At 45.9% G+C, this 25,471-nt stretch overlaps 1 protein-coding gene across 3 annotated transcripts in view; it reads right to left on the reverse strand.

The window, feature by feature from the left end:
- clcn2c (chloride channel 2c) overlaps positions 1-25,471 on the reverse strand; it is an 870,815-nt gene that overhangs the window by 11,377 nt on the left and 833,967 nt on the right. For all 3 annotated transcript variants that reach the window (XM_072474258.1, XM_072474257.1, XM_072474259.1), the window contains one exon: positions 8,781-8,885. In XM_072474258.1, coding sequence (XP_072330359.1) covers positions 8,781-8,885 — 105 coding nt within the window. The remainder of the gene's footprint in view (positions 1-8,780; positions 8,886-25,471) is intronic.

Genomic DNA, 25,471 nt, shown 5'->3' on the forward strand with positions numbered 1-25,471 from the left:
TGGCAATCTCTATGAGGTGGGACTTCCCCTGGAGATGGACAAAGTCCAACCTCATACTAATTAAAGGCCGTCACACGAAAAGTTAAAGCAGGAAGGACCATCTAAGTGGAGGTGGGCTCACCCCCAACATTTACGCTGGGTGCAGCGAGCCAATCCTCAGGGTGTAATCCTGCATAGAATCAATTGAAACATATCTGGGCTGACTGTCATTTTAAGGAACTTCTGCTGATTACAAAGAAAAAAGAACACACTTAAGTACAATCAGCAGGTCTGGCAGCAACCGTGGAGAGAGAAACATTATGAATGTTTTGGGTCCAATATGACTCTTTCCAAAGAGTTAGTATGATTGAGGTTTGGCTATCTAACAGGAAACAGAATTGGAATAAATTTTCATGTCGGCAACCTGGGGAGTGCTGGTGTCTCAACTTTTTGATCTATATTAATGATTTGGATGAAGGGTCTGAGTGTATTGTCACCACATCTGCTAACAATACAAAGATAGGCAATAAAACAAGGTGTGAAGAGGACAAAGTCACAGGTTTTTGTCCAGGGTTAGGGACGCAGTGTTGGGAGATTACCTGGCTTGGCAAACCCAAACTTAAAAAATGTCTGGCCGCAGGTCACCTTTTCGGTCGGGTGATGGGGGAGGGGTGCTGAAATAGGAGTCAGGATGGTTAAATATATAACTAATAATAATAAAATGCATCCTTCCAGCCTTAAGCCCTCACCCCCCAACCACTCCCTATACTCCAATTATAAAAAAATGTCAACCCATGCCCCCCACTTACTCCATTGCCCCTCACACTGTGCCAACCCACATTTCTCTACCCACCCGACATATCCTCTCAGCCAACAGTGCCCTTCTACCCACCACCCATTGCCCTAGCCCCCTATGTTAACGCAGTCCCTACCCATCATCCTTTGTCCCTACATTCTCCATGCCAACTTACCTAGTGTCCTTAGACAGCTCCTTGACAGCTTTGACATTACCTGAACAGGTCTGGCAGCTTTGATGCTTCCTGGATAGCTTTGACAGCTGGATAGCTCCAATGGGTTTGTGCTCAAAAAGTGCACTTCACCGTTGACAATCTGAAATGGTGCCATACTTCTCCCAAAGACATCCCAGGTCACTACCTGAAGAGGTGCTGTACCTCTCCAAAGGGATACCCTGGCTATCCAAACAAATGCACCAGGTTTAGACTTCCTTTTACCTGCTTTCACACTCCTGGCCTTCCAAAATCCCACTTCACTGGAGGTAGATTTAAATGGCCAGCTACCTCAATGGCCAGCGTTATTGCAAGTGGGTGGAATTTAAAAGTGGATAAGTCTTCCAACAATAGCACTGGGCATTGGTGAGACCACATCTCGAGTACTGTGAAGAGCTTTGGTTGCTATTGAGAAGGGATACATTGGGCTGCATCCTTGGATGAAAAGTCTGCCTTATGAGGAAAGGTTAAGCAGGTTGGGCCTATAATCATTGGAGTTTAGAAGAATAAGAAGTGATTTTGTTTAAAAATATAAGATTCTGAGGGAGCTTGACAGGGGAGATGCTTGTTCTTCTGGGAGAACCTAGCACTAGCGGCCACAATTTAAAAATAATTGGTCTCCTATTTAAGATGGAAATGAGGCGGAATTTCTTCTCACCGTGTCTGCGTGGGTTTCACCTCCACAATCCAAAGATGTGCAGGGTAGGTGGACTGTCCACACTAAATTGCCCCTTAATTGGAAAAAAATAATTGGGTACTCTAAATTTATTCAAAAAAATGATAGGCGAATTTACTAGACTTCTCCAAAAATGTAACAAGCCAAGCAGATAATGGGGATCCAGAAGATGTAGTATATCTGATTTCCGGAAATAATTTGATAAGGTGTCGCTCAAAAGGTTAATAATAAGTGTTATGGTGACCACAAAGGACATAAAGGATCATCAATAGATCTCCCCATGGGCTTTGTGGAATAAGAATTCCCCTATTGAGTGGGTGGAAGTTCGGCCAATAGGAAATGCATGGCGGGAATTTAAAACCTGCATTGCCGCCCGGGGCGGTATTTCACTAGGTTTCCGGGTTGGGACGCAAGTGTTGTATGCTGTGGACATTTTTGTTACTTTAATAAAGGGAGTTATCGTTAGAAGACGCCGAAGTTATTACAACAATGTAATATCACATGGGGTTGGGGGAAATTTATTAGCTCGGATAGAAGACTGGCTAGCCTACAGAATGGAGAGAGTCGGGATAAATGGCTCTTTTTCTGGGTGGCAAGATGTAACTAGTGGGGTCTCGCCACAGGGTTCAGTCCTAGTGCTCCAACTATTTACAATATATATTAATGACTTAGATGTAGGGATAGAAGGTTCTATAACAAATTTGCAGATGGCGCTACAATGGGTGGGATAGTAAGTTGCAATGAGGAAATAAGAAATTTTACAAATGGATATGGATAGATGGGCCAAAATCTGGCAGATGGGGTTTACTGTGTATAAGTGTGAGTTTATCTATTTTGATTGGAAAAGTAAAAAGATAACTTATCTAAATAGAGAGATCTAAACAGAGAGAAACGTCAGAATGCTTTGGTGCGTCTGGATCTGGGTGTCCGCATGCATGAATCGCAGAAAACTAGTATGCAGCTACAGCAGGTAATAAGGAAGGCAAATTGAATTTTGGCATTTATTCCTCACGGAATAGAGTATAAAAGTAGGGAAATGTTGCTGCAATTTAAAAAGGCATTACTAAGATCACACATGGAGCATTGTGTACAGTTTTGGTCCCCTTACTTGAGGAGGGATGTAGTGGCATTGGAGGCAGTTCAGGGGAGGTTCACTAGATTGATTCCAGAGATGAGGGATTTGTGTTATGAAGAGAGTTGAGCAGTTTAGGCCTATACTCTCTCGAGTTTAGAAGAATGAGAGAAAAACTAATTGAGGTGAATAAGATGATGAAAAGTGCTGACAAAGTAGATGTAGAGCGGATGCTTCCTCTTGTGGGGAAATCTGAAATCAAAGGTCAGAGTTTTACGATAAGGAGTAGCAGATTTAAAACATAAGATGAGAAGAAATTACTTATCTCAAAGGGTCGTGAATCAGTGGAATTCACTACCCCAGAGTGTGGTGGATGCCGGGATTTTGAGTAAATTTGAGGAGATAGGCAGATTTTTAATTAGCGATAGGTTGAAAGGTTATGGAGAACGGGCAGGAAAGTGGAGCTGAGGTCGAGAGGAGATCAGCCACGATCGTACTTGAGGATCGTACACGAGTGGGCTTGAGGAGCTGAATTGCCTACTCCTGCCGCTTGTTCTTAAGTTCTTTAAGTTAGGGTGCAGAAGGAGGTCATTTGAACATTGTGTCGGCACCAGCTCTCCAGACGAACATTATGGCTCAGTGCCAAACCCCTGCTTTTTCCCCATACCCCTGCATAAATCAGCAAAAAAAAAAAAAGTGGAATTGTGCCTGTTGAATTGTTCTGCACACGAGGTGCACTATAGAAATGTATGTTGGCCTTAAATGTAGATTTCATAAGAGCTCCAAAAACCAAATGTAACATTGTTTGATCCAGCTCAAGCTTTGTATTAATAAATATAATGAACCGTGAACATTTTGAAGCATCACCACGATGGTGACAGACGTGAACTGTACATGATTGATTCACATTCACTTATCCGATCAAATATTCCCATCTAGATGCAAGGCGCTGCAAAGCTAATGCTTATATTATTCAATAAGGAATCATTACTACAATGTGACTGGCTGCTAGTTAGCACTACAATATTCTCACTTGCAGATTTTGTCCACAAGTCACCTGCAAATCTGCATATTCTAATTATATCACAGTGGGCTCTTCATTACAATGAAAAATGGACATTTGAGTCTATTTTGCAACGGAGGGCATATTATTAATTTTCTTCTTCAATAGCCTCTCAAGTATCATTCACACTTCAGCTTTTCTATGACAACTTGAATTATCTGGCAGGTGGAACACCTCAAATGTAAGTGATGGAAATATCTGCCTCACAATGTAATGAAAACTAAAATGGCACTGAATCCATAAATAAAAATACATTTCTTGTTCATCATTTTGGATCCTGTAAAGGCAGGAAAAGCGGTTACACTGTAGAAGGAATGTCACATAAGGTGCAACAGTAAGGACACTTCAGAGATAATAAAATATTAAGGATTATTAATAATCCTTCATCAGACTGAGATAATCACTGTGCTCTGACTAATGATCTCTGTGAATTGTTGCCACGCTGTTTTACTAATTCTGAGATCAATATTTTAACATTAACACCTGGTTCTGAAGACATTGCGGCTTACTTAACTGACTAATCACACCATGTCACATGAAATTTAAAGCAGTGGTCTTAACAGAATCAATTGTGCATGTTGCGTTTGGTGATAAGATAGGTGGAAATGATTAAAACTGTGCTGTTGAGTGCGGATGCAAAGAAAACAGTGCATCAATCCATTTCTCAATTTATTTACATTGTATACTCAACCCTCTGTGGAAACAAGCACCATGTTACTTTATTATCTCCCTCTTAAATATTTATGACAGTCGTTCTACACAGCATTATTTGCAATGTTATTGCACAACATGATGAATAACTTGCCCACTGCAGCAACTCATACTCACAAATCAGAGATTAAAACAATGAGACAGCAACCTCCATGCTGCTTACATTATCAATTATCCACATTAAGGCAATTACTTTTACTTGCAGCGGTGTTTGTCAAAAACCACAGGGAAACCGCATCACTTCTTCTACTGTGCAATTTCAATGCTTTTATGTTCGATAGAACTGCCTCTAATTTTCAATCACAACTGCATATTTCACATCAGAAATGAAACATGCATTCAACCCCAGCAGGATTTGAAACATGTGAGCAGATTCTGTCAAAGAATCCTTTATATTTTTCTGAGAAGAAATGTCTTAATGACAGTTGCAGCAGCCATATATGCCAGTGAAAATTCAAACAGAAAAGGCTTGACCACCATGATCCTGAGTGTGCATTGCACCAGTCCTCAGTACATCCTTCAGCATGCAATGAAACAACATTGCAAAAACTCACTAGGAAAACTCCTTTAGACATGGCTAAAGGGAACCAATGGGAGCCAGTTAGCTCAGTTGACTAGATGGCTATATAATAAAAGCAAAATACTGCGGATGCTGGAAATCTGAGTTAAAAACAGAAAAGTGCTGGGAAAATCTCAGCAGGCCTGGTAGCAGCTGTGGAGAGAGAAAGAGAGTTAATGGGCGCGGTTTAACAGAAACGTTTCTAAGTGTCATTTGTGGTGGGTTTTGCTGGGAGTTTCCCGCCAGCTCTGCCGGCGAGTTCCCCACAGCTATCTAACGACATTTAGTCACTTTTTTGGGCCCTGGGAGTTTCTCACCGGTTCAGCCCACACTTAGAATTTGTTTCATCACTAGGGAGCTAAACTCAGAGATCAGGACGTCATTTTGAAAGGTGCCCCGATCTCTAAGTGAGCTTGTGGGTCCTCCCCCCCCAATGGGCAATGTGTTACCACCCACACACATGGGTACTAGCCCCCCCACCCAAATGAGGAGATCCTACACCCTCTTACAGCCTCCCCCCCCTTCCAGGACCCCCACCATCACCCCCCAACTTTCCATTCGGCCCTTCTTATCTGCCCTTCACCACCACTCTTCATACGCTCTCTCCACCCTCCTTTCATGGGCATGGCCCCGCTCGGGCCCTGACACTTGACAGTGCCAAGGTTCCCACATTCCAGGGGACCAATCTGCCCGATCCCTGACCACTCAGGGGCGGCCGGTGGCCTGGGAGACACCCAGGTGCCGTTCAGCCTTGTCCATGTTTGTGTGGATCAGTACTGAATGGGGCCAGGTTGCGGCTTCCCTGGAGAGGCTGGTAAATCCCGGGAGGCTGGTAGGTACCAGTTAAGTAGGCCTTAAGTTGGTTTAAGGCCTACTTGCCTGAGCGCGACTTGGTCCGGCTCATTATGGGCGGTCTCCTGATCCCGACGCCTCGTGGTACTTGGGTAAATCCCGTGAGGCATCGTGGTTGTCGGGAAGCCCTTGGGAGGCTTCACCCAGGATCTACCGGCCACATCTTGCTCCCATTAGGGCGCAATGTGGCTGGTAGATCACACCCAATGTTTTGAGTCCAAATAACTGACTTTCTTTGAAATCTAAGGAAGTGTTCCAAAGAAGAGTCATGCATATTGGACTTGAAAAGGTAACTTTGTTTCTCTCCACAGATGCTACCATGCCTGCTGAAATTTTCAAGCATTTACTGTTTACATTATGGTTAGAAGGCTAGTATATTTTATCAGATTAATGCAATAGCATGGGGCCTGATCTCAGTTTTAGCTGAGGTAGTTTCAGGGCCTACTTCCTTAACCTACCTCTAAGAAACAAATCAAAGCTGCTTGGTATGGGATCGGCTAATAATCGCAAGGATCTGCCTTTGGGCAGAGAACTCACGAAGAAGAAAATAAATATTAAAGAATTAGAACTACTGCAATTAAAAGCAAAATAACTGCAGATGCTGGAATTCTGAAACAAGAATGGAAAAGGCTGGAAACTAACAACATTCAGGTAGTACCTGTAGAGAGAAGAGACAGAACCTTTGCTCCCCGGATAGTTGAATCCCAGAGGAAGCCCCTAAGATGTGCTTACAGGACCCCCTTGAAGTCCTCATGCAATTCGCATACCGCCGCAATCGGTCCACAACAGACGCCATTTCCCTGGGCTTACACTCACCCCTAGAGCATCTCGACAACAAGGACTCCTACATCAGACTCCTATTTATTGACTACAGCTCCGCCTTCAACACCATAATCCCAAGCTCATATCAAAGCTCCAAAACCTAGGACTTGGCTCCTCACTCTGCAACTGGATCCTCGATTTTCTGACCCACAACCACAATCAGTAAGAATGAACAACAACGCCTCCTCCACAATAGTCCTCAACACCGGCGCCCCGCAAGGCTGCGTACTTAGCCCCCTGCTCTACTCCCTGTACACACACGACTGCGTGGCAAAATTTGGTTCCAACTCCATCCACAAGTTTGCTGACGATACGACCATAGTGGGCCGGATCGCGAATAACGATGAGTCAGAATACAGGATGGAGATAACCTAGTGGAGTGGTGCAGCGACAACAATCTCTCCCTCAATGCCAGCAAAACTAAAGAGCTGGTCATTGACTTCAGGAAGCAAAGTACTGTACACACCCCTGTCAGCATCAACGGGGCTGAGGTGGAGGTGGTTAGCAGTTTCAAATTCCTAGGGGCATACATCACCAAAAATCTGTCCTGGTCCACCCACGTCGATGCTACCACCAAGAAAGCACAACAGCGCCTATACTTCCTCAGGAAACGAAGGAAATTCGGCATGTCCACATTAACTCTGACCAACTTTTACAGATGCACCATAGAAAGCATCCTATCTGGCTGCATCACAGCCTGACATGGCAACTGCTCGGCCCAGGACCGCAAGAAACTTCAGAGAGTCATGAACACTGCCCAGTCCATCACACAAACCTGCCTCCCATCCATTGACTCCATCTACATCTCCCGCTGCCTGAGGAAAGCGGGCAGCATAATCAAAGACCCCTCCCACCCGGCTTACTCACTCTTCCAACTTCTTCCATCGGGCAGGAGATACAGAAGTCTGAGAACACACACAAGCAGACTCAAAAACAGCTCTTCCCCACTGTTACCAGACTCCTAAACGACCCTCTTATGGACTGACCTCATTAACACTACACCTCTCTATGCTTCATCCGATGCCGGTGCTTATGTAGTTACATTGTGTACCTTGTGTTGCTCTATTATGTATTTTCTTTTATTTCCTTTTCTTTTCATGTACTTAATGATCTGTTGAGCTGCTCACAGAAAAATACTTTTCACTGTACCTCGGTACACATGACAATAAACAAATCCAACAATCCAATCCAATCCAGATTTTTAAAAAAATGCATTTAGTTCAATCCATCATGCAATGACTGCATAGACATTATCCAGGAAATTCAGACTTCCAATTGCCAATTTGTTTTTTACAAACCACAAAAAGGTGGAGGCATGGGCTTAAATTTGGTGCTCTTTCCAAGGGCCAGTGCTGACTGGATGGGCCAAATGGCCTCCTTCTGCACTGTAGGGATTCTATAGAAATGTCTTCCTGCCCTCTGTAGTATTCAAATTGAAAAAAGAATATCCGTCCAATGTTAAAACCCCGATTACGCCTTGATTTAGAAGATTTCTTCAAATAACATTTTCACCTTTACTACCTGGTGAAGTTAGTGGAGCATGCCCATTGACTTTATTACAACAATAAACACAATGTCCTTAACTGGCTGTGAAGGATTTTCGGACATTCTCAGGTTGTGAAAAGTGCTGCATATGTCAAAGTTTCAAAGGGGTAAAAATCAAATGGGTTCTGCACCAGAGAGGTGATTCATTCAACCGTGACCGATTATAAAGGTAAGAATTGTTTCACATTTGTCAAAAAATAAGATCCAGTTTCTGGTTAATTGCATATTCACACAAAATATTACCAATCTTCCAGATGAAATGCTTCATTGACAATCATTTTGAAATGCCATAATTAATTTTCAAATATATCTAATTAAAATTCTAATTGCCTTTAATGAGGTATAATGGGGTAATGCTTAGCTAAAATTCACAGCATAGAATAGTTACTTAGCTAATAATCTGTTTTGCAGCAACTTCGGTTGATTTGAATTCACTGACACAAAATTTGCACTGACAAGTTTTTGCAATACAAAATGAATCTCGTTTCTCTTACCTTGTGTAGAGATGTCCATTCCACAAGTTGGAAGGGAGCTGGGTCAATCTTGCAATTGTTGAAATCCACCTGCTGCTCAAACTGTTTGTCCTCCCATTCGGCAATCTAGGGAAATATTTTCCATTATTAAATTGTTGTCACAGTGTTTCAGGTTTCACCACTAAAAAGAATTCCATTCAGGCACATTGCTATGGGGCATCGAATTCCAAGTACATGAATTTAGTCTAGTATTCCATCTGCTATTATTGGAGATCTGAAGTTCTAATATCATATAGTGACTAATGTAATATCAGTTCAGCAAACACTACAAATTTCACTGATGCTTTGACCGATTCTTATTTATGTCATCCAAGTTGGAACTCCCAATCAATGCCTCAATCCCTTTAATTGCTCCGAATTCACACAAACGTTCATAATTATAAAGGAAATTCTGGTCAGTGGCAAAGAAATGGCAAAGTAAAGTTAGTTAAAATTGTTTTTTAAAAATATTCTTACTCAAACAAAATTTTTCAATATTACAAAAATAACCCCAACATAATATAACCCATCCCAATCAAGTGCAGTTCAAACAAAATTTTACAAAATTACAAACTAGCTTTCACCCCATCCGCCAGACTGGCCAAATCCATGGAGCGAGGCCCAATCATGGGTCACCCAAATGACCAGATATCGGAAACTAGTCCTGGCCGGACGCAAGCCTCCCCACATCCTCCCTCCTCCCCGAGGGATTCACCGGAAAAACCTCACACTTAACCAGGTTTAACTTTTTTTTTTTTTACAGCATGGAAACAGGCCCTTCAGCCCAACCAGTCCATGCCGCCCTTAAACTTAAACCTGGAAAAAGAGCCAAACTCCCGAAGCACCTCCATTATACCCCACCTTCCCCACATTGGAAAGTGGGTCCAAGGTGTATTATAGCAAATCGGAAAACCCTATGTTCCCTCCTTCCTTGCTCTATCCACCTCCAACTAGTAGGTGGCCAATGGCTAGCGGCTCAATCGCTAAGGCAAACAACGGAAATAATGGGTACCACTGCCTTATACCCATGTACAGTTGAAAGTAGCCCGGGATCAGGGCATTAGTACGGACACTCACAGTGGGGTTCCTATACAAAGCCTAATCCAAGATATAAACTTTGGCCCAAAGCCAAAATGCTCCCAAATCCCGAAAAAATACCCCCACTCAACCCTGTTGAATGCTTTCTCCATGTCCATTGAAATAATGACCTCTGCCTTGGTCACTGTGGAGGACAACAATACCACGTTATACAATCTCCTAATATTGGCTGACAACTGTCAGCCCTTAACAAATCCTGTCTACTCCGAAATCACTCCCGGCAGGCAGGGCACCAAACGAGTTGCCAACACCTTAGGCAGCAACTCAGCCTCAGCATTTAGAGAGAAATCGGTCGATATGACCCACATTCCGTAGAATCATTATCAAAGAAATCGATGCCTGTGCCAGCGTGGCTGGCAACACCCCACGAGGATAGAGAATCGTTGAACATATCCTGCAGAAGCGGAACTAACAGACCGGTAAACTGTTTATAAAATTCATCCCGATCCGGTGCCTTGCCCACAAGCATTAAACAAATACAATTCATGATCTCCTCCTGTCCAATCGGCGCCTCTAGCTCCTGCCTTTTTTCCTGTTCCACCACCAGGAAGGTGAACCGATCTAAAATTGTAACATTACAGAGTCATCCTCCGGAGGCTCAGACCGGTACAGCCCATGGTAAAAGGCTTCAAGCACCTCATTAACCTTCTCTGAGGCAGAAGCCAACCTGTTGGCCGGATCCCTAACCTAAATTATCTCCCAGAAGGCAGCCTGCTGCCTCAGCTGGTGAGCTATCAGACGGCTGGCCTTTCCCCAAAATATCCCTCTTGAGCAAGCTGGCTCACCGTCTTCCCCAGTGACAATAAATCAAAATCCACCTGCAATTTCCTTCTCTCTGACAAAAGCATCGGTGCTGGTGCAATCGAGTATTGGTGATCCAGCTCAAAGATGGAATCTACCAACTTCTGCCTCTGCACTGTCCCAGATTTATCCTTATACGCTGTATATACAATTATCTCACCCCTAATAACCACCTTCAGTGCTTCCCAAAGCGTGGAAGGCGAAACTGACTCATTCTTGTTCAATTCCCCATACTCCCCACTGCCGCCTTTTAAATGGAAAGAAACAAGGCTGTGTGGAGTCTTCCGGCCAGAAGCAACAGCAGAGAGCAGGTCACGCACCCTGCTCATACAGTTCACGCACCCTGCTCATACAGTTGACATCAAGTGGTCGCCATGGACATGCTTTTGGCGCCAAATCATGGAGCAGAGTTGCTTCCATTTTCCAGCTGCTGGAAAGAGGACTGTGAAGATGGATAATTTCCATAAAAGTAAGAGATGGCCAGAGACTCAAATAAGCAGTGTACAACAGAATCTGCTGGAGAGAGCTGCTTTGGGGAGTCCAGGGTAAATCAGAGCAGTGCTAGTGTTAGCTTCGTACAGAACTCCAGGGCCGCTGGTTAACAGCCTGAAAATAAGAAACTTAACTTGGGAGCTGCAGTATAAAGATGATTTCATGAGGTATGGTTTTGTCAATTGTGTCAGTGCAAATAAGGATGTACAGACAATGTGTGTTATATGCAGGGAAGTACTGGCAAATAAGATAAGTTTTAGATTTTAAAGAGAAATGGTGGATGAAAAATTCCTTTTGAAGTTGAGACCCCAGCGTCAGTTATTAACTTACAGCTGACTCCAAATTAAAAGTTTACGCTGCTGTAGCTGACCTGTGATACCACATTGAGGCTGAATGGCCACCTAAATGGTGTCCTGCAAAGGGTGCTGGGAAATCCAGCCAAGTAGGGGACAAGCAGGTTGCAGTTTAAATAAACACTGAAACGAAAGGAGACAGGGACATACCAACAACCACCACGACAGGTACTACTGGAAGAGTTACTGGACGCAAGCATACTTGATAAAGGAAACTGTATTGACATGTATGACCGACTGGTAGAAGGGGCCGACACCATACTGGCCGCAACAAGAATGAAGTGGGAGGATGACCTGGGGATCGAAATAGGGTGGGGACTCTGGAGCGAAGCACTGCATAGGGTCAACTCCACCTCCACGTGCGCAAGGCTCAGCCTGACACAACTAAAAGTGGTACATAGAGCCCACTTAACAAGAACCCGTATGAGTAGGTTCTTCCCGGAGGTGGAGGACAGATGTGAGCGGTGCCAAGGATGCCCAGCTAACCATGCCCACATGTTCTGGTCCTGCCCCAGACTTGTGGAGTACTGGACAGCCTTCTTCGAGGCAATGTCCAAGGTGGTGGGGGTGAGGGTGGAGCCATGCCCGAAAGTGGCGGTCTTCGGGGTTTCAGGCCAGCCAGATCTATTCCTGGGAGGAGTACGGACGCCCTCGCCTTTGCCTCCCTGATCGCCCGCCATACAATCCTGTTCGACTGGCGGTCAGCAGCACCACCCAAAGCTGCAGTCTGGCTGTCCGACCTCTCGGAATCTCTCCAAATGCAGAAAATCAAATTCGCCATCCGAGGGTCAGACTTCGGCTTCCACAGAACGTGGGAGCCCTTCACGCAATTGTTCCGGGACCTGTTTGTGGCCAACAAACAAGCAGAAGAATAGCCAGGTAGCCAAAAAACAGGGGCGAGTAGCCAAAGCATGAGAGGGAGAGATAGACCAGGAGGGGGGGGGGGGGGGGGGGCCCGGAGATAGCTAAATCTAAGAGGAAGGAAAAGTGAGCCACGGGGGGGGGACAGGAGCGGGGAGTAGAGGGAAGAGACGGAACAATAGAGGAGAGCCAGGGAGGGGGAGGCAGGGAAACGTTAACAAACTTAACGTCCACAGGAACAGAGAAAACGGGGAAGACGGGAGGTCCACAGAAGCGGAAGTGCGCAGAAGCGGAACAAGACGACAACGGCAGCGAACTCCGTCTGGGAGAAGCAAGGGACGACAACACCACGAACAGATGCCTACTTATGTGTGTAAATCATTTTGCCAAGTGTACAGAGCTATTGAACGGGGGCATAATACCGTCCGATGGCTTCTCAGGGAAAATTAAAACGTCAGCAGCAACAGCGGCCCATAGGGGAGTGGGGGTGAATGCTCCGTTGGGAGGGTGTGGGAAGATTGAGGCGCGTGGGATCACGTCTAGTCAATTGCTATTGTATATTCTCTTTTTGCACTATGTTAATGTTCACTCTATTTTGCCGTGTTAGGATTATTACTATTTATGATGAAAAACTTTGCAAAACTTTGATAAAAATTAAACAGAGGAGCAAGCTGCAGCCTAGACACCGCAATACACAGGAAAAAGGCCATTTCCAGGGCATCCCAGGAACAATAGAGCTATCCTGTCAATCATACTTGTTTACCAGACTCAGTGGCATCTATTTGGAAGGGCCTACCCTGCCCCCAACATTTGCAGGCGTGGCTACCGAGTTCCCACCCCAAAATCGATGTTGCAGCCCCTGATTGGACTTGATTGATCAGGGTGATCAAACTCTGGTCAATTGATTGACCCAGGGACTGTCCAAAAAGGGATGTGAAATCTAAGCAGGTTAAGAGGTGCTGCACACCTTAGAATCGCTCTCTGCAGCAGCTCGCAACAGCAAAGAAACAATGGTGATCTTCACCGGCCACCACGAAAAAGACCACCACACCACCAAACAGAAGGAAGACCAGAGCCAGAGCATCAGACCAGACTAAGGACCGAACACAGAGGACTACAAAGTCAAATACAGATAAAGGCCTTTATCTGTCTGGGTGCTTGCTAGTCACTCTAAAGTTAAGTTAAGGTCTAGTACGAACTTTAGCATTCTGTAAAATAAGTTGTGTCGGATGGTGTGATTGATTAACTGTAACATTGTGTGAGTGTGAATAAATACTACTTGATTAAACAAAACCGGCTCACAGTCATTTGTCCACTGCATATGGGTTAAAGACATACTGTGGTAACAATAGCATTAAAAACATGTCAAAAGCCCATGAGGTTGTCAGCATTCTGAAGTAGCATCTCTCAGGACTATCCAGTGCTGAGTAAAACACGCATTTGGTTGCCATTGCCCTTCACGATGACCTACATGTGCGAGGTTAGATTTTCCGTTTCCATAAAGATGAAGGCAGCTCAAAGGAACTGGCTGGCTTCTGCACCTGATATGTGCATTGCTCTCTCCTCCTGTGAACCTGATTCAAGTGAAATCATGAGAACCAAACAGGCTCCCCTTCCTTAGCGTGTGTTGCGAGGTTTGCCCGCCATGGGTCGCGAAAGTCATCCGGCTGGCAAAACTGGGTCCCAGAAAAAAAGTTTGAAAAACACAAGAGGATTCAGAACATGTTTGTTGCACTATCTGTCAAACTATTTTAGACCTTCTGCATTAGAGAAGCAGGGTTATAATTACAAGATAGACACTGACGAACTCTCAGCTACTTTTATTTCACCATCTGGCAGCTGAAAGATTATTAACTGCAGGGCTGTATAAATAATATGGTAGTAGTCCCACTACACTTTTCCCACTTGCTGTGTTATCTTTTTGACAAGAAAAGAGGAAGTAATTCACCTACAGGCACCATCTTCCAAGAACGTTGAACAGAGGTAAAATTAATTACCTTAAATGAATTGAATTGGCTTTGGGGGAAAGAAATTTGTAGCTTCACCTTAATAATAATAAAAGGCTTTATCGTTGATAAATTTAGAAATTTGTCTTTGTGGGCTTTAGGTATTGCTGAAAAGTTACAAAAATTATTCTGCCATTATCAAATCAATGCAACTTTCTAAAGGCAAAATGTGCATGTTTGGTATTGTGTAGCAGTGGTGTAGCCGAATTCATCTTAATTATCTGGGTTTTGCTATCAGCAGCAATGGAACAGTGCTCATGGTTCAATATAATCACAGCTGCTGACAGAAATTTCATGGGCTTTTGAGCACTAACTCGCTATCATTGGGAGTTTGACCCAGCACAATGTCCTCTGCAAGGAATTTGTAGCATGTGAGCAGACTGGAGAATCCTCATCGACACACTGGTCCTGTCTACAACTCCCTCAAAACCCATTCACTTACATATGCTAAAATCAAGCCCTTACAGACTCTATTACAGAATCGAAAGAGGTAATAGATCCCAAAAATGTAAAATAAAAGCACTCATCCTGACAAATGGGGAGAAAAGATGATTAGTTGGCAAAGATAAAGTGGCTATAGTCCCAGATGACCATAGGCTGCTTTCCCCTTTTGAGGGGGGAGAGCCGACTGGCGGTGATTTAATTTGACGATCATCACACCTCAGGTGAGGGGCAAGGTTGAGTAGGTGGGATTTTCATGTATTACCTCAGCCGGTACGGGAATTGAACACGTGCTGCTGGCCTCGCTTTGCATTATGAACCAGCTGTGCAGCTAACTGAGATTAGATGATTAGTAAGAAGTACAAAGAAGGGGCACAAAATAAAAGTCTGCACAGCAGGAATGTAGGTCCCGTGAAAATGAAATGGTTGACATTGTCAATGAAAATGAGGAAATGGTGGATACATTAGATAATTATTTTGCATTAGTATTTACACTTGAGGATGATGTCAGTATACTGGAAATGTGAAGGAAGCTAATATTGAATCACTGATAGGGACTCACTAAAATTAATATATCAGTAATGAAGAAAATAATGGCACTAAAAAGTGACAAATCTCCAGCACCAACTGTGTGCGATTCTGGGCACAACGCCTGAGAAGACTATATTGGACTTTCAGACTTGTCAGAAAGATACCTGGATGCTAAGGGTTAAGTTATAAGGAACGGTTATACAATCAAGGGTTGTATTTAGAAGAATGAATGGTGATTTGATTGACGTTTTCAGGATACTTCCATTAGTTGGGAAGTCCAGAACCAGAGGGCCTGGCCTAAAATTTAAAGCGAGACATTCCACGAGTGAAATTAGGAAACACTCCTCTGCACAAAAGATGGAATTAGTTTGGAACACTCCTGATAATGGAAGTTGATACTAGTTCCATTTCTAATTTTAAATCTGATATTGATAGATTTTTGTTATCCAAAGATGTTAGGGGATACGAAGTGAAGGCCGTTTTGTGCTGTTGGGTTGCTGATTGGCCATTATATCATTGACTTGCAGGTCAGGCTTGAAATGCTAGATTTGCCTACTCCTGTCCCTCTGTTTCTAAAACAGGAAGTATAAATTTGATTTAATCATTGTAAAATCTCACACAGGATGAAAGTAAAGATTGAACATCAGAATATAAGAGATAGGAGGAGTAGACCGTTTGGTCTGTTGAGCCTGCCCCAAAAGGAATGCATTTAAAGTTGATCTTGGGCTTAAACTCCACTTTCTCACCCCCTCCCCATAACCAATGATTCGCTGAAAGCACAAAGGTTTGCCTGTCCCAGCCGTAAAACAAACTAAACGGTCTGCGGCAGAGAGCCAAAGATTCACAACCCTTTGAGTGAAGTAATTGTCCCTCATTTCAGTAAATAATTGGCTCCTTACCCTGAGATTGTGCCCCAGTGTTTTAAATTCTCTGACCAGCATCTACCCTATCGATCCCCTTCAGAATCTGGTTTCAATGACATCGCCTCTCATACCTCTAAATTCCAGAGAAGATTCCAGCCTCTCATCCCAGGGGTCAATTTATTAACCATTGCTACAATGGCTCCAATGCAAGTATTTCACTCCTTGATATAAAGACCAATACTACACAGTATTCCAATGTGGTCTTACTGCAGCCCTGTACAATTGCAGAGAGACTTCTTACCCTTGCTCCAAACCCCTTGAGTCTGCTCTGGCATTCAGTACAATCGTGGTTGATCTTCTGCCATAACTCAATTTTCTCACTCACTCTCTATATCCCTTGCTTTCCTGAGTGACAAAAATCTGTCTCTCTGACTCTCAAGTCTGGAGCATCCTTCTGGTTGTGAGCTTGGCACCATTTAAAATATTCCTTTGGACTTCGACTGGAAGTAAAAAGCTCCCTGGGAAATTTCACTTCCAATGGGATGAATTTAAATATGGGCATGAATGTGACTTGACATTTCGGTTCGAGCAGGAAACCATCGATCCGCTGTCGAGTGCCCCAGCAGCCCATAACACACCCATATTCACCGTCACAGCTTCCGAAGTCAGATCGGCCCTCCTGAAAGTGAACCCTCGGAAGGCGACGGGTCTGGATGGGATTCCTGTTCGTGCACTCAGAGCCTGCCCGGACCAGCAGGCAGATGTGTTCGCCGACATCTTTAACCTGTCCCTACTCCACTCCGAGGACCCAAAAAGGCTACCATCATACCGGTGCTAAAGAAGAACCAGGCAACGTGCCTCAATGATTACCATCCAGTGGCCCTGATATCAGTCAAAATGAAGTGCTTCGAGAGGTTGGTCATGAAGCGCATCAACTCAATACTCCCAGAACGTCTTGATCCACTGCAATTCGCATACCGCCGAAACTGGTCTACAGCAGACGCCATCTCCCTGGCCCTACACTCATCCCAAGAGCATCTCGACAACAAGGACTCCTACATCAGACTCCTATTTATTGACTACAGCTCTGCCTTCAACACCATAATCCCAGCCAAGTTCATATCAAAACCTAAGACATGGCTCCTCAACTTTCTGACCTACAGACCACAATCAGTAAGAATAAACAGCAACACCTCCTCCATGTAGTCCTCAATACCAGGGCCCTACAAGTCTGCGTACATAGCCCCCTGCTATACTCCCTGTAAACACATGATTGTGCGGCAAAATTTGGTTCCAACTCCATCGACAAGCTTGCTGACGATGCAACCATAGTGGGCCAGATCTCGAATAACGACGAGTCAGAATACAGGAGGGAAATAGAGAACCTAGTGGAGTGGTGCAACAACAACAATCTATTCCTCAATGCCAGCAAAACTAAAGAGCTGGTGATTGACTTCAAGAAGCAAAGTACTGTGCACACCCCTGTCAGCATCAACGGGGCTGAGGTGGAGATGGTCAACAGCTTCAAATTCCTAGGGGTGCACATCACCAAAAATCTGTCCTGGTCCACCCACGTCGACGCTACCACCAAGTAAGCACAACAGAGCCTATACTTCCTCAGGAAACTACGGAAATTCGGCATGTCCACATTAACTCTGACCAACTTTTTCAGATGCACCATAGAAAGCATCCTATCACAGCCTGGTATGGCAACTGCTCGGCCCAGGACCGCAAGAAACTTCAGAGTCGTGAACACAGCCGAGTCCATCACGCGAACCTGCCTCCCGTCCATTGACTCCATTTACACCTCCCGCTGCCTGGGAAAGTGGGCAGCATAATCAAAGATCCCTCCCACCCGGCTTACTCACTCTTCCAACTTCCATCGGGCAGGGGATACAAACGTCTGAGAACATGCACGAACAGATTCAAAAACAGTTTCGTCCCCGCTGTTACCAGACTCCTAAATGATCCTCTTATGGACTGACCTGATTAATACTACACTCCTGTATGCTTCCCCCGATGCCGGTGTCTATGTATTTACATTGTGTACCTTGTGTTGCCCTATTATGCATTTTCATTTTATTTTATATTCTTTTCATGTACTTAATGAGCTGTTTGAGCTGCTCGCAGAAAAATGCTTTTTACTGTACCTCGGTACACGTGACAATAAACAAATCCAGCAATCCAATCCAATCCAGATTTTAAAAAAAGAATTTAGTTCATCAAGGTCATCATATTATCCTAGCTCCCATTACAGCCAAACGCATTTTGAACAACCTGAAAATTTGCACCTCTAACTTCGTAAAAATGAGTTATCATTCGTTTTGTTAAATGAAAGTTAGAACCATAGAGGTTTAAAGTAAAGAAGGAAGCCATTAGTTCCATTGTCTCGATGGACTCTTGGTTAGAATAAGCCAAACTAATCATACTGCTTGACTTACTCCTCACAGTTCTGTATTTTTCTCTGCTTCAACTATTTAAAAGATGCATTTGACTGGAGTTCCACTTACACCAAATTTAGGCTGGTTTATGCGCCGGTATTGCCGATTGCTTGCCTATGCCAGAATGGAAAACCAGTGGAAATCAGATGCAAATACAGTGTCACCAATAAGGGAAATATACAGGGATGCGGCACCTGCTATGATGCCACATTTTCAGTGTCCCCTGTTTTGCTGTCTTTATTATACAGGACAGGGATATATTTATTGAGAAGGTAATTCTACGGCGCTGTGTGGAAGAGCTGAAAAAGGAGTTGAAGAAGGAGCTGTTGGCCCCGATATTACAGGCGATTGAAGGGCTAAAGGAGGAGCAGAGGACCCAAGAGCTGGAGCTTCGGGTCGTGAAGGCAAAGGCTGCTGAAAATGAAGACGAAATACAGGGCCTGGTGGTGAAGACGGAGATGCACGAGGCACAGCGTAAAAGGTGTGTGGAAAGGTTGGAAGTACTGGAGAATAACTCGAGGAGGAAGAATCTAAGAGTTCTGGGTCTTCCCGAAGGCGCAGAAGGGGCGGACGTCGGGACATATGTGAGCACGATGCTTCACTCGTTAATGGGATCGGAGGCCCCGACGGGCCCTTTGGAGGTGGAGGGAGCTTATCGAGTTCTGGCGTGAAGACCGAAGGCTGGAGAAATACCCCGAGCTATAGTGGTGAGGTTTCTCCGCTATAATGACAGAGAGACGGTCCTCAGATGGGCGAAGAAAACTCGGAGCTGTAGGTGGGAGAACGCGGTGATCCGCGTATACCAGGATTGGAGTGCGGAGGTGGCGAGAAGGAGGGCAAGTTTTAATCGGGCTAAGACGGTGCTTCACAAAAAGAAGATCCAGTTTGGAATGTTGCAACCGGCGAGATTGTGGGTCACACACCAAGGGAAGCACCACTACTTTGAGACGGCAGAAGAGGCGTGGACATTCATTGTGGACGAGAAGCTGGAATAGTCTGGCGAGAGAAAGAACTTTTGGGACAAAGTGGTGGGGTGATTATGTGGGGCAAGAAAAAAAAAGGGGTGATGGTTTTTCCAATTTGTTAATTTTGCGATCCTGTAACTTTTCTCTCTTCCCCATGTTGGGGGGGGGGGGGGGGGGGAAGTATGAGGAACTGTGGGCGCCGGCCATTAGGGGCGAGTGGGAAACGCGGGCTTTGTTCCCGCGCTATGGTAATTATGGCGGGAACAGGGACGCAGGAAGGAGGGGGCCTCGCACAGTGGGGGCCGAGGACAAGGGGGGAAGCCGAGGTCAGCCAGAGTTCGCTGACTTCTGGGAGCAACATGGGGGGTGCAACTACGCTAGAGGGGGATCTAGCGGAGGGGAGGGGGAGGGGGGGTTAACTGGGTTGCTGCTGCTAAGGAGAATGGGGAGCTGTTATGGGATGGGGTGGTCGAGGCGGGAGGGCACCGTCGGGGGGATATACGGGTACGTGGGAACCGGGTGAGGAGCTGGGTTAAAAAAGGGGATGGTTAGTCGACAAGGGGGGGGATAAAGAGCCCACCAACCTGGCTGATCACGTGGAACGTGAGAGGGCTGAACGGGTCGATTAAAAGGGCGCGGGTACTCGCACACCTAAAGAAATTAAAGGCAGATGTGGTTATGTTGCAGGAGACGCATCTGAAACTGATAGACCAGGTCAGACTACGTAAAGGATGGGTGGGACAGGTGTTTCATTCGGGTTTAGATGCGAAGAACAGGGGGGTGGCTATCTTAGTGGGGAAACGGGTACTGTTTGAGGCAAAGACCACAGTGGCGGATAGTGGGGGTAGATATGTGATGGTGAGTGGCAGATTGCAAGGGGAGGCGGTGGTTCTGGTGAATGTATACGCCCCGAACTGGGATGATGCAAATTTTATGAGGCGTATGTTGGGACGTATCCCGGACCTGGAGGCGGGAAAGTTGGTAATGGGGGGAGACTTCAATACGGTGCTTGATCCAGGGCTGGACCGGTTGAGGTCCAGGACCGGGAGGAGGCCGGCAGCGGCCAGGGTGCTCAAGGACTTCATGGAACAGATGGGAGGGGTAGACCCCTGGAGACTTAGTAGGCCTAGGAGTAAGGAGTTCTCATTTTTCTCCCATGTTCACAAAGTATACTCACGGATCGACTTTTTTGTCTTGGGAAGGGCACTGATTCCGAAGGTGACAGGGACGGAATATACGGCCATAGCCATTTCGGACCACGCTCCACATTGGGTAGACCTGGAGGTAGGAGAGGAAAAAGAACAGCACCCACTCTGGAGAATGGATATGGGCTTATTGGCGGATGAGGGGGTATGTTTAAGAGTGAGGGGGTGCATCGAAAGGTACTTGGAGCTTAATGACAATGGAGAGGTTCAGGTGGGAGTGGTCTGGGAGGCGTTGAAGGCGGTGGTTAGAGGGGAACTGATATCCATAAGGGCACATAAAGGGAAGCAAGAGGGTAAAGAAAGGGAGCGATTGCTGAAAGAACTTTTGAGGGTGGACAGGCAATATGCAGAGGCACTGGAGGAGGGACTGTACAGGGAAAGACAAAGGCTACATGTGGAATTTGACCTGCTGACCACGGGTAAGGCAGAGGCACAGTGGAGGAGGGCACAGGGTGTATAGTATGAGTATGGAGAGAAGGTGAGTCGGCTACTGGCCCACCAATTGAGGAAGAGGGGAGCAGCGAGGGAGATAGGTGGGGTGAGAGATGAGGAGGGAGAGATGGAACGGGGAGCGGAGAGAGTGAACGGGGTGTTCAAGGCATTTTATGAGAGGTTATATAAAGCTCAGCCCCCGGAAGGGAAGGAGGGAATGATGCATTTCCTGGATCAGCTGGAATTTCCTAAGGTGGAGGAGCAGGAGAGGGCGGGACTGGGAGCACAGATTGAGATGGAGGAGGTGGTAAAAGGGATTGGGAGCATGCAGGCGGGGAAGGCCCCGGGACCGGACGGATTCCCGGTGGAATTTTATAGGAAGTATATGGACCTACTGGCCCCGCTTTTGACGAGAACATTTAATGAGGCCAGGAAAAGGGGGCAGCTGCCCCCGACTATGTCGGAGGCAACGATATCGCTCCTTTTGAAGAAGGAAAAAGACCCGCTGCAGTGTGGGTCCTACAGGCCCATTTCCCTTTTAAATGTAGATGCTTAAGCTCCTGGCTAAGGTGATGGCGACGAGGATAGAGGACTGTGTCCCGGGGGTGGTCCACGAGGATCAAACTGGGTTCGTTAAGGGGAGACAGCTGAACACGAACATACGGAGGTTGCTAGGCGTAATGATGATGCCCCCACCAGAGGGGGAGGCGGAGATAGTGGTGGCGATGGACGCCGAGAAAGCATTCGACAGAGTGGAGTGGGATTATCTGTGGGAGGTGCTGAGGAGATTTGGTTTTGGAGAAGGGTATATCGGATGGGTACAGCTGCTGTATAGGGCCCGGTGGCGAGCGTGGTCACGAACAGACAGAGGTCTGACTACTTCCGTCTTCATAGAGGGACGAGGCAGGGGTGTCCCCTGTCTCAGTTACTGTTTGCATTGGCGATTGAGCCCCTGGCTCTAGCACTGAGGGGCTCCAGGAAGTGGAAGGGAGTACTCAGGGGAGGAGAAGAACACCGGGTATCCTTGCAGATGATTTATTGCTGTATGTTGCGGACCCAGTGGAGGGGATGCCTGAGATAATGCAGACACTCAGGGAGTTTGGGGAATTTTCGGGGTACAAATTGAATATGGGGAAGAGTGAGTTGTTTGTGGTGCATCCGGGGGAGCAGAGCAGGGGAATAGATGACTTACCGCTGAGGAAGGTAACAAGAGATTTCCGGTACTTAGGGATTCAGATAGCCAGGAGTTGGGGAACCTTACATAGGCTTAATTTAACAAGATTGGTGGAACAGATGGAGGAGGATTTTAAGAGATGGGACATGGTGCCCCTGTCACTGGTGGGTAGGGTGCAGGCGGTCAAAATGGTAGTCCTCCCGAGATTCCTTTTTGTGTTTCAGTGCCTTCCGGTGATGGTCACGAAGGCTTTTTTCAAGAGAATTGAGAAAAGTGTCGAGTTTTGTGTGGGCCGGGAAGATGCCGAGAGTGAGGAGGGGGTTCTTGCAGCGTAGCAGGGATAGGGGGGGGCTGGCACTACCGAGCCTAAGTGAATACTACTGGGCCGCCAATATCTCAATGGTGTGTAAGTGGATGGGAGAAGGGGAGGGAGCGGCGTGGAAGAGATTGGAGATGGCGTCCTGCAAAGGAACCAGCCTACAAGCAATGGTGACGGCGCCGTTGCCGTTCTCCCCGAAGAAATACACCACAAGTCCAGTGGTGGTGGCAACACTAATAATTTGGAGGCAGTGGAGACGACATAGGGGAAGGACGGGAGCATCGGTGCGGTCCCTGATAAGAAATAACCATAGGTTTGTCCCGGGGAGAATGGATGGGGGATTTGGAGCATGGCAGAGAGCTGGGATTGTGCAACTGAGGGATCTGTTCGTAGACGGGACGTTTGCGAGTCTGGGAGCGCTGACGGAAAAATATGGGTTGCCCCAAGGGAATGAATTTCGATACATGCAACTGAGGGCTTTTGCGAGGCAGCAGGTGAGGGAATTCCCGCAGCTCCCGATGCAGGAGATTCAAGATAGAGTGATCTCAGGGACATGGGTGGGGGATGGTAGGGTGTCGGATATATACAGGGAAATGAGGGATGAGGGGGAGATCATGGTGGATGAGCTGAAGGGGAAATGGGAAGAAGAGCTGGGGGAAGAGATTGAGGAGGGGCTGTGGGCTGATGCCCTACGAAGGGTAAACTCGTCGTCCTCGTGCGCCAGGCTAAGCCTGATACAATTCAAGGTTTTACACAGGGCGCATATGACTGGAGCAAGGTTCAGTAAATTTTCTGGGGTAGAGGATAGGTGTGCGAGATGCTCGAGAAGCCCAGCAAACCACACCCACATGTTTTGGTCATGTCCGGCACTGCAGGGGTTCTGGGTGGGGGTGGCAAAGGTGCTTTCGAAGGTGGTGGGGGTCCGGGTCGAGCCAGGCTGGGGGTTGGCTATATTCGGGGTTGCAGAAGAGCTGGGAGTGCAGGAGGCGAAAGAGGCTGATGTCTTGGCCTTTGCGTCCCTAGTAGCCCGGCGAAGGATATTGCTTATGTGGAAGGAAGCCAAACCCCCAGGCGTGGAGACCTGGATAAGTGACATGGCAGGGTTTACAAAACTAGAACGGATAAAGTTTGCACTAAGGGGTTCGGCTCAAGGGTTCACCAGGCGGTGGCAACCGTTCATTGACTACCTCGCAGACGATAAAGGAAATGGGAAGGTAACAGCAGCAACCCGGGGTGGGGGGGGGGGGGGGGGGGGGCCGGGCGGGTCCTCAGGGGTGTTTTTGTATAGATATTTGTATTAGGCTATGTACATTGGACTGTTTGATTTTATTTTTGGAGAGTTATTATTTTTGATATGGCAGTTGCCATTTAGTTCATATATTATTTATTTATTTGTTAAAACGGCCAGTTATTTATACTGTTTTATTGTTGTAAAAAGGAAAACCTTTGTATTGTTTTGTTTGGCCAAAAAATTTGAATAAAATATATATTTTTTAAAAAAGAGAAGGTAATTCTAACTACTTAGTTAAACCTAATACAAGTGGGGTACAGGATCCAAAAAATTTGGAGATAAATTTTGGATGACTATTGTGAAGATTTCAGAATTTAAGAATAAGAAATGAGAAGGAAATTGCAATTAAACTCCAGAAATCCTACTTACGTCAATATCTCAAGATTTTGGTCATGCGGTGCTAGTAATTGCGTAAAGCCAGACTTGTGCAAGCTGATTGGTGGCTATGTAAAGCAGAGAGTTTCAGCACATATCTCTCGGAAGCATGCACGATCAAGAACATTTCTCATGTCATCATGTTTCAGTGACAAATGAATTTCTTTGAATAATACCGTACAACTCAGCACTTATGCCATTGTTTCACTGAGGCATTCCAGCAAAGCAATCCATGCTTCAACAACCTGCCATATAAACAATTTATTCCCAATTACTCTCTTCATTCTTATAGCGACCCCACACAGCAGAAATAGTCTTTCCCTATTCACTCTTTAAAATGACTCTCCATCATAAGGTCAGAAATCAGTAGTTTTGTTGATGATTCCACAGTATTCAGTACCATTCATGGATCCTCAGCTATTGAAATAGTCCATTTCTGCATGCCACGGGACCTGGACAACATTCGTGCTTCGACTGAAAAGTAGCAAGTAACGTTGGTGCCACAACAGCATTCCCATTGCGGAATCCTCCACCATCAACATTCTGTGGATTAACATTGACCAGGAACTTAACTGGACTAGCCATATAACTATTGGGCGCGATTTTCCACGCACCCCGACGGCATGTTCCGTGGCAGCCTTTGGCTGGCAACGTGACCTTCTGATCCTGTCGCTGTCGAGTTTCCTGTTTTACGCACCTCCTGCTGCTGGGAAACGGTGCGTTTCACCATTGGTGGGACCAAAGCTCCCGCTGGTGAGAATGGCCAGGAAATTCCGTCCACTAATATTGCAAGAGCAGGTCAAAGACTGGGAATTCTGCAGCCAGTAACACACCTCTCAACTCCCCAAAGCCAGTCCATAGCTACAAGGCACAAGTCAGGGACGTGATGGAGTACTCAACACTGGATGAATGTAGTTCCAAGAAGCTTAACACCGTCCAGGACAAATCAGCCCACTTGTTCAGCATCCATCCACCACATTCTTCCACCACCAATGCACAATGCATATAATTTACAAGATGCACTG

Source organism: Scyliorhinus torazame, chromosome 14 (assembly GCF_047496885.1).
Source record: "Scyliorhinus torazame isolate Kashiwa2021f chromosome 14, sScyTor2.1, whole genome shotgun sequence".
Taxonomy (NCBI): Eukaryota; Metazoa; Chordata; class Chondrichthyes; order Carcharhiniformes; family Scyliorhinidae; genus Scyliorhinus; species Scyliorhinus torazame.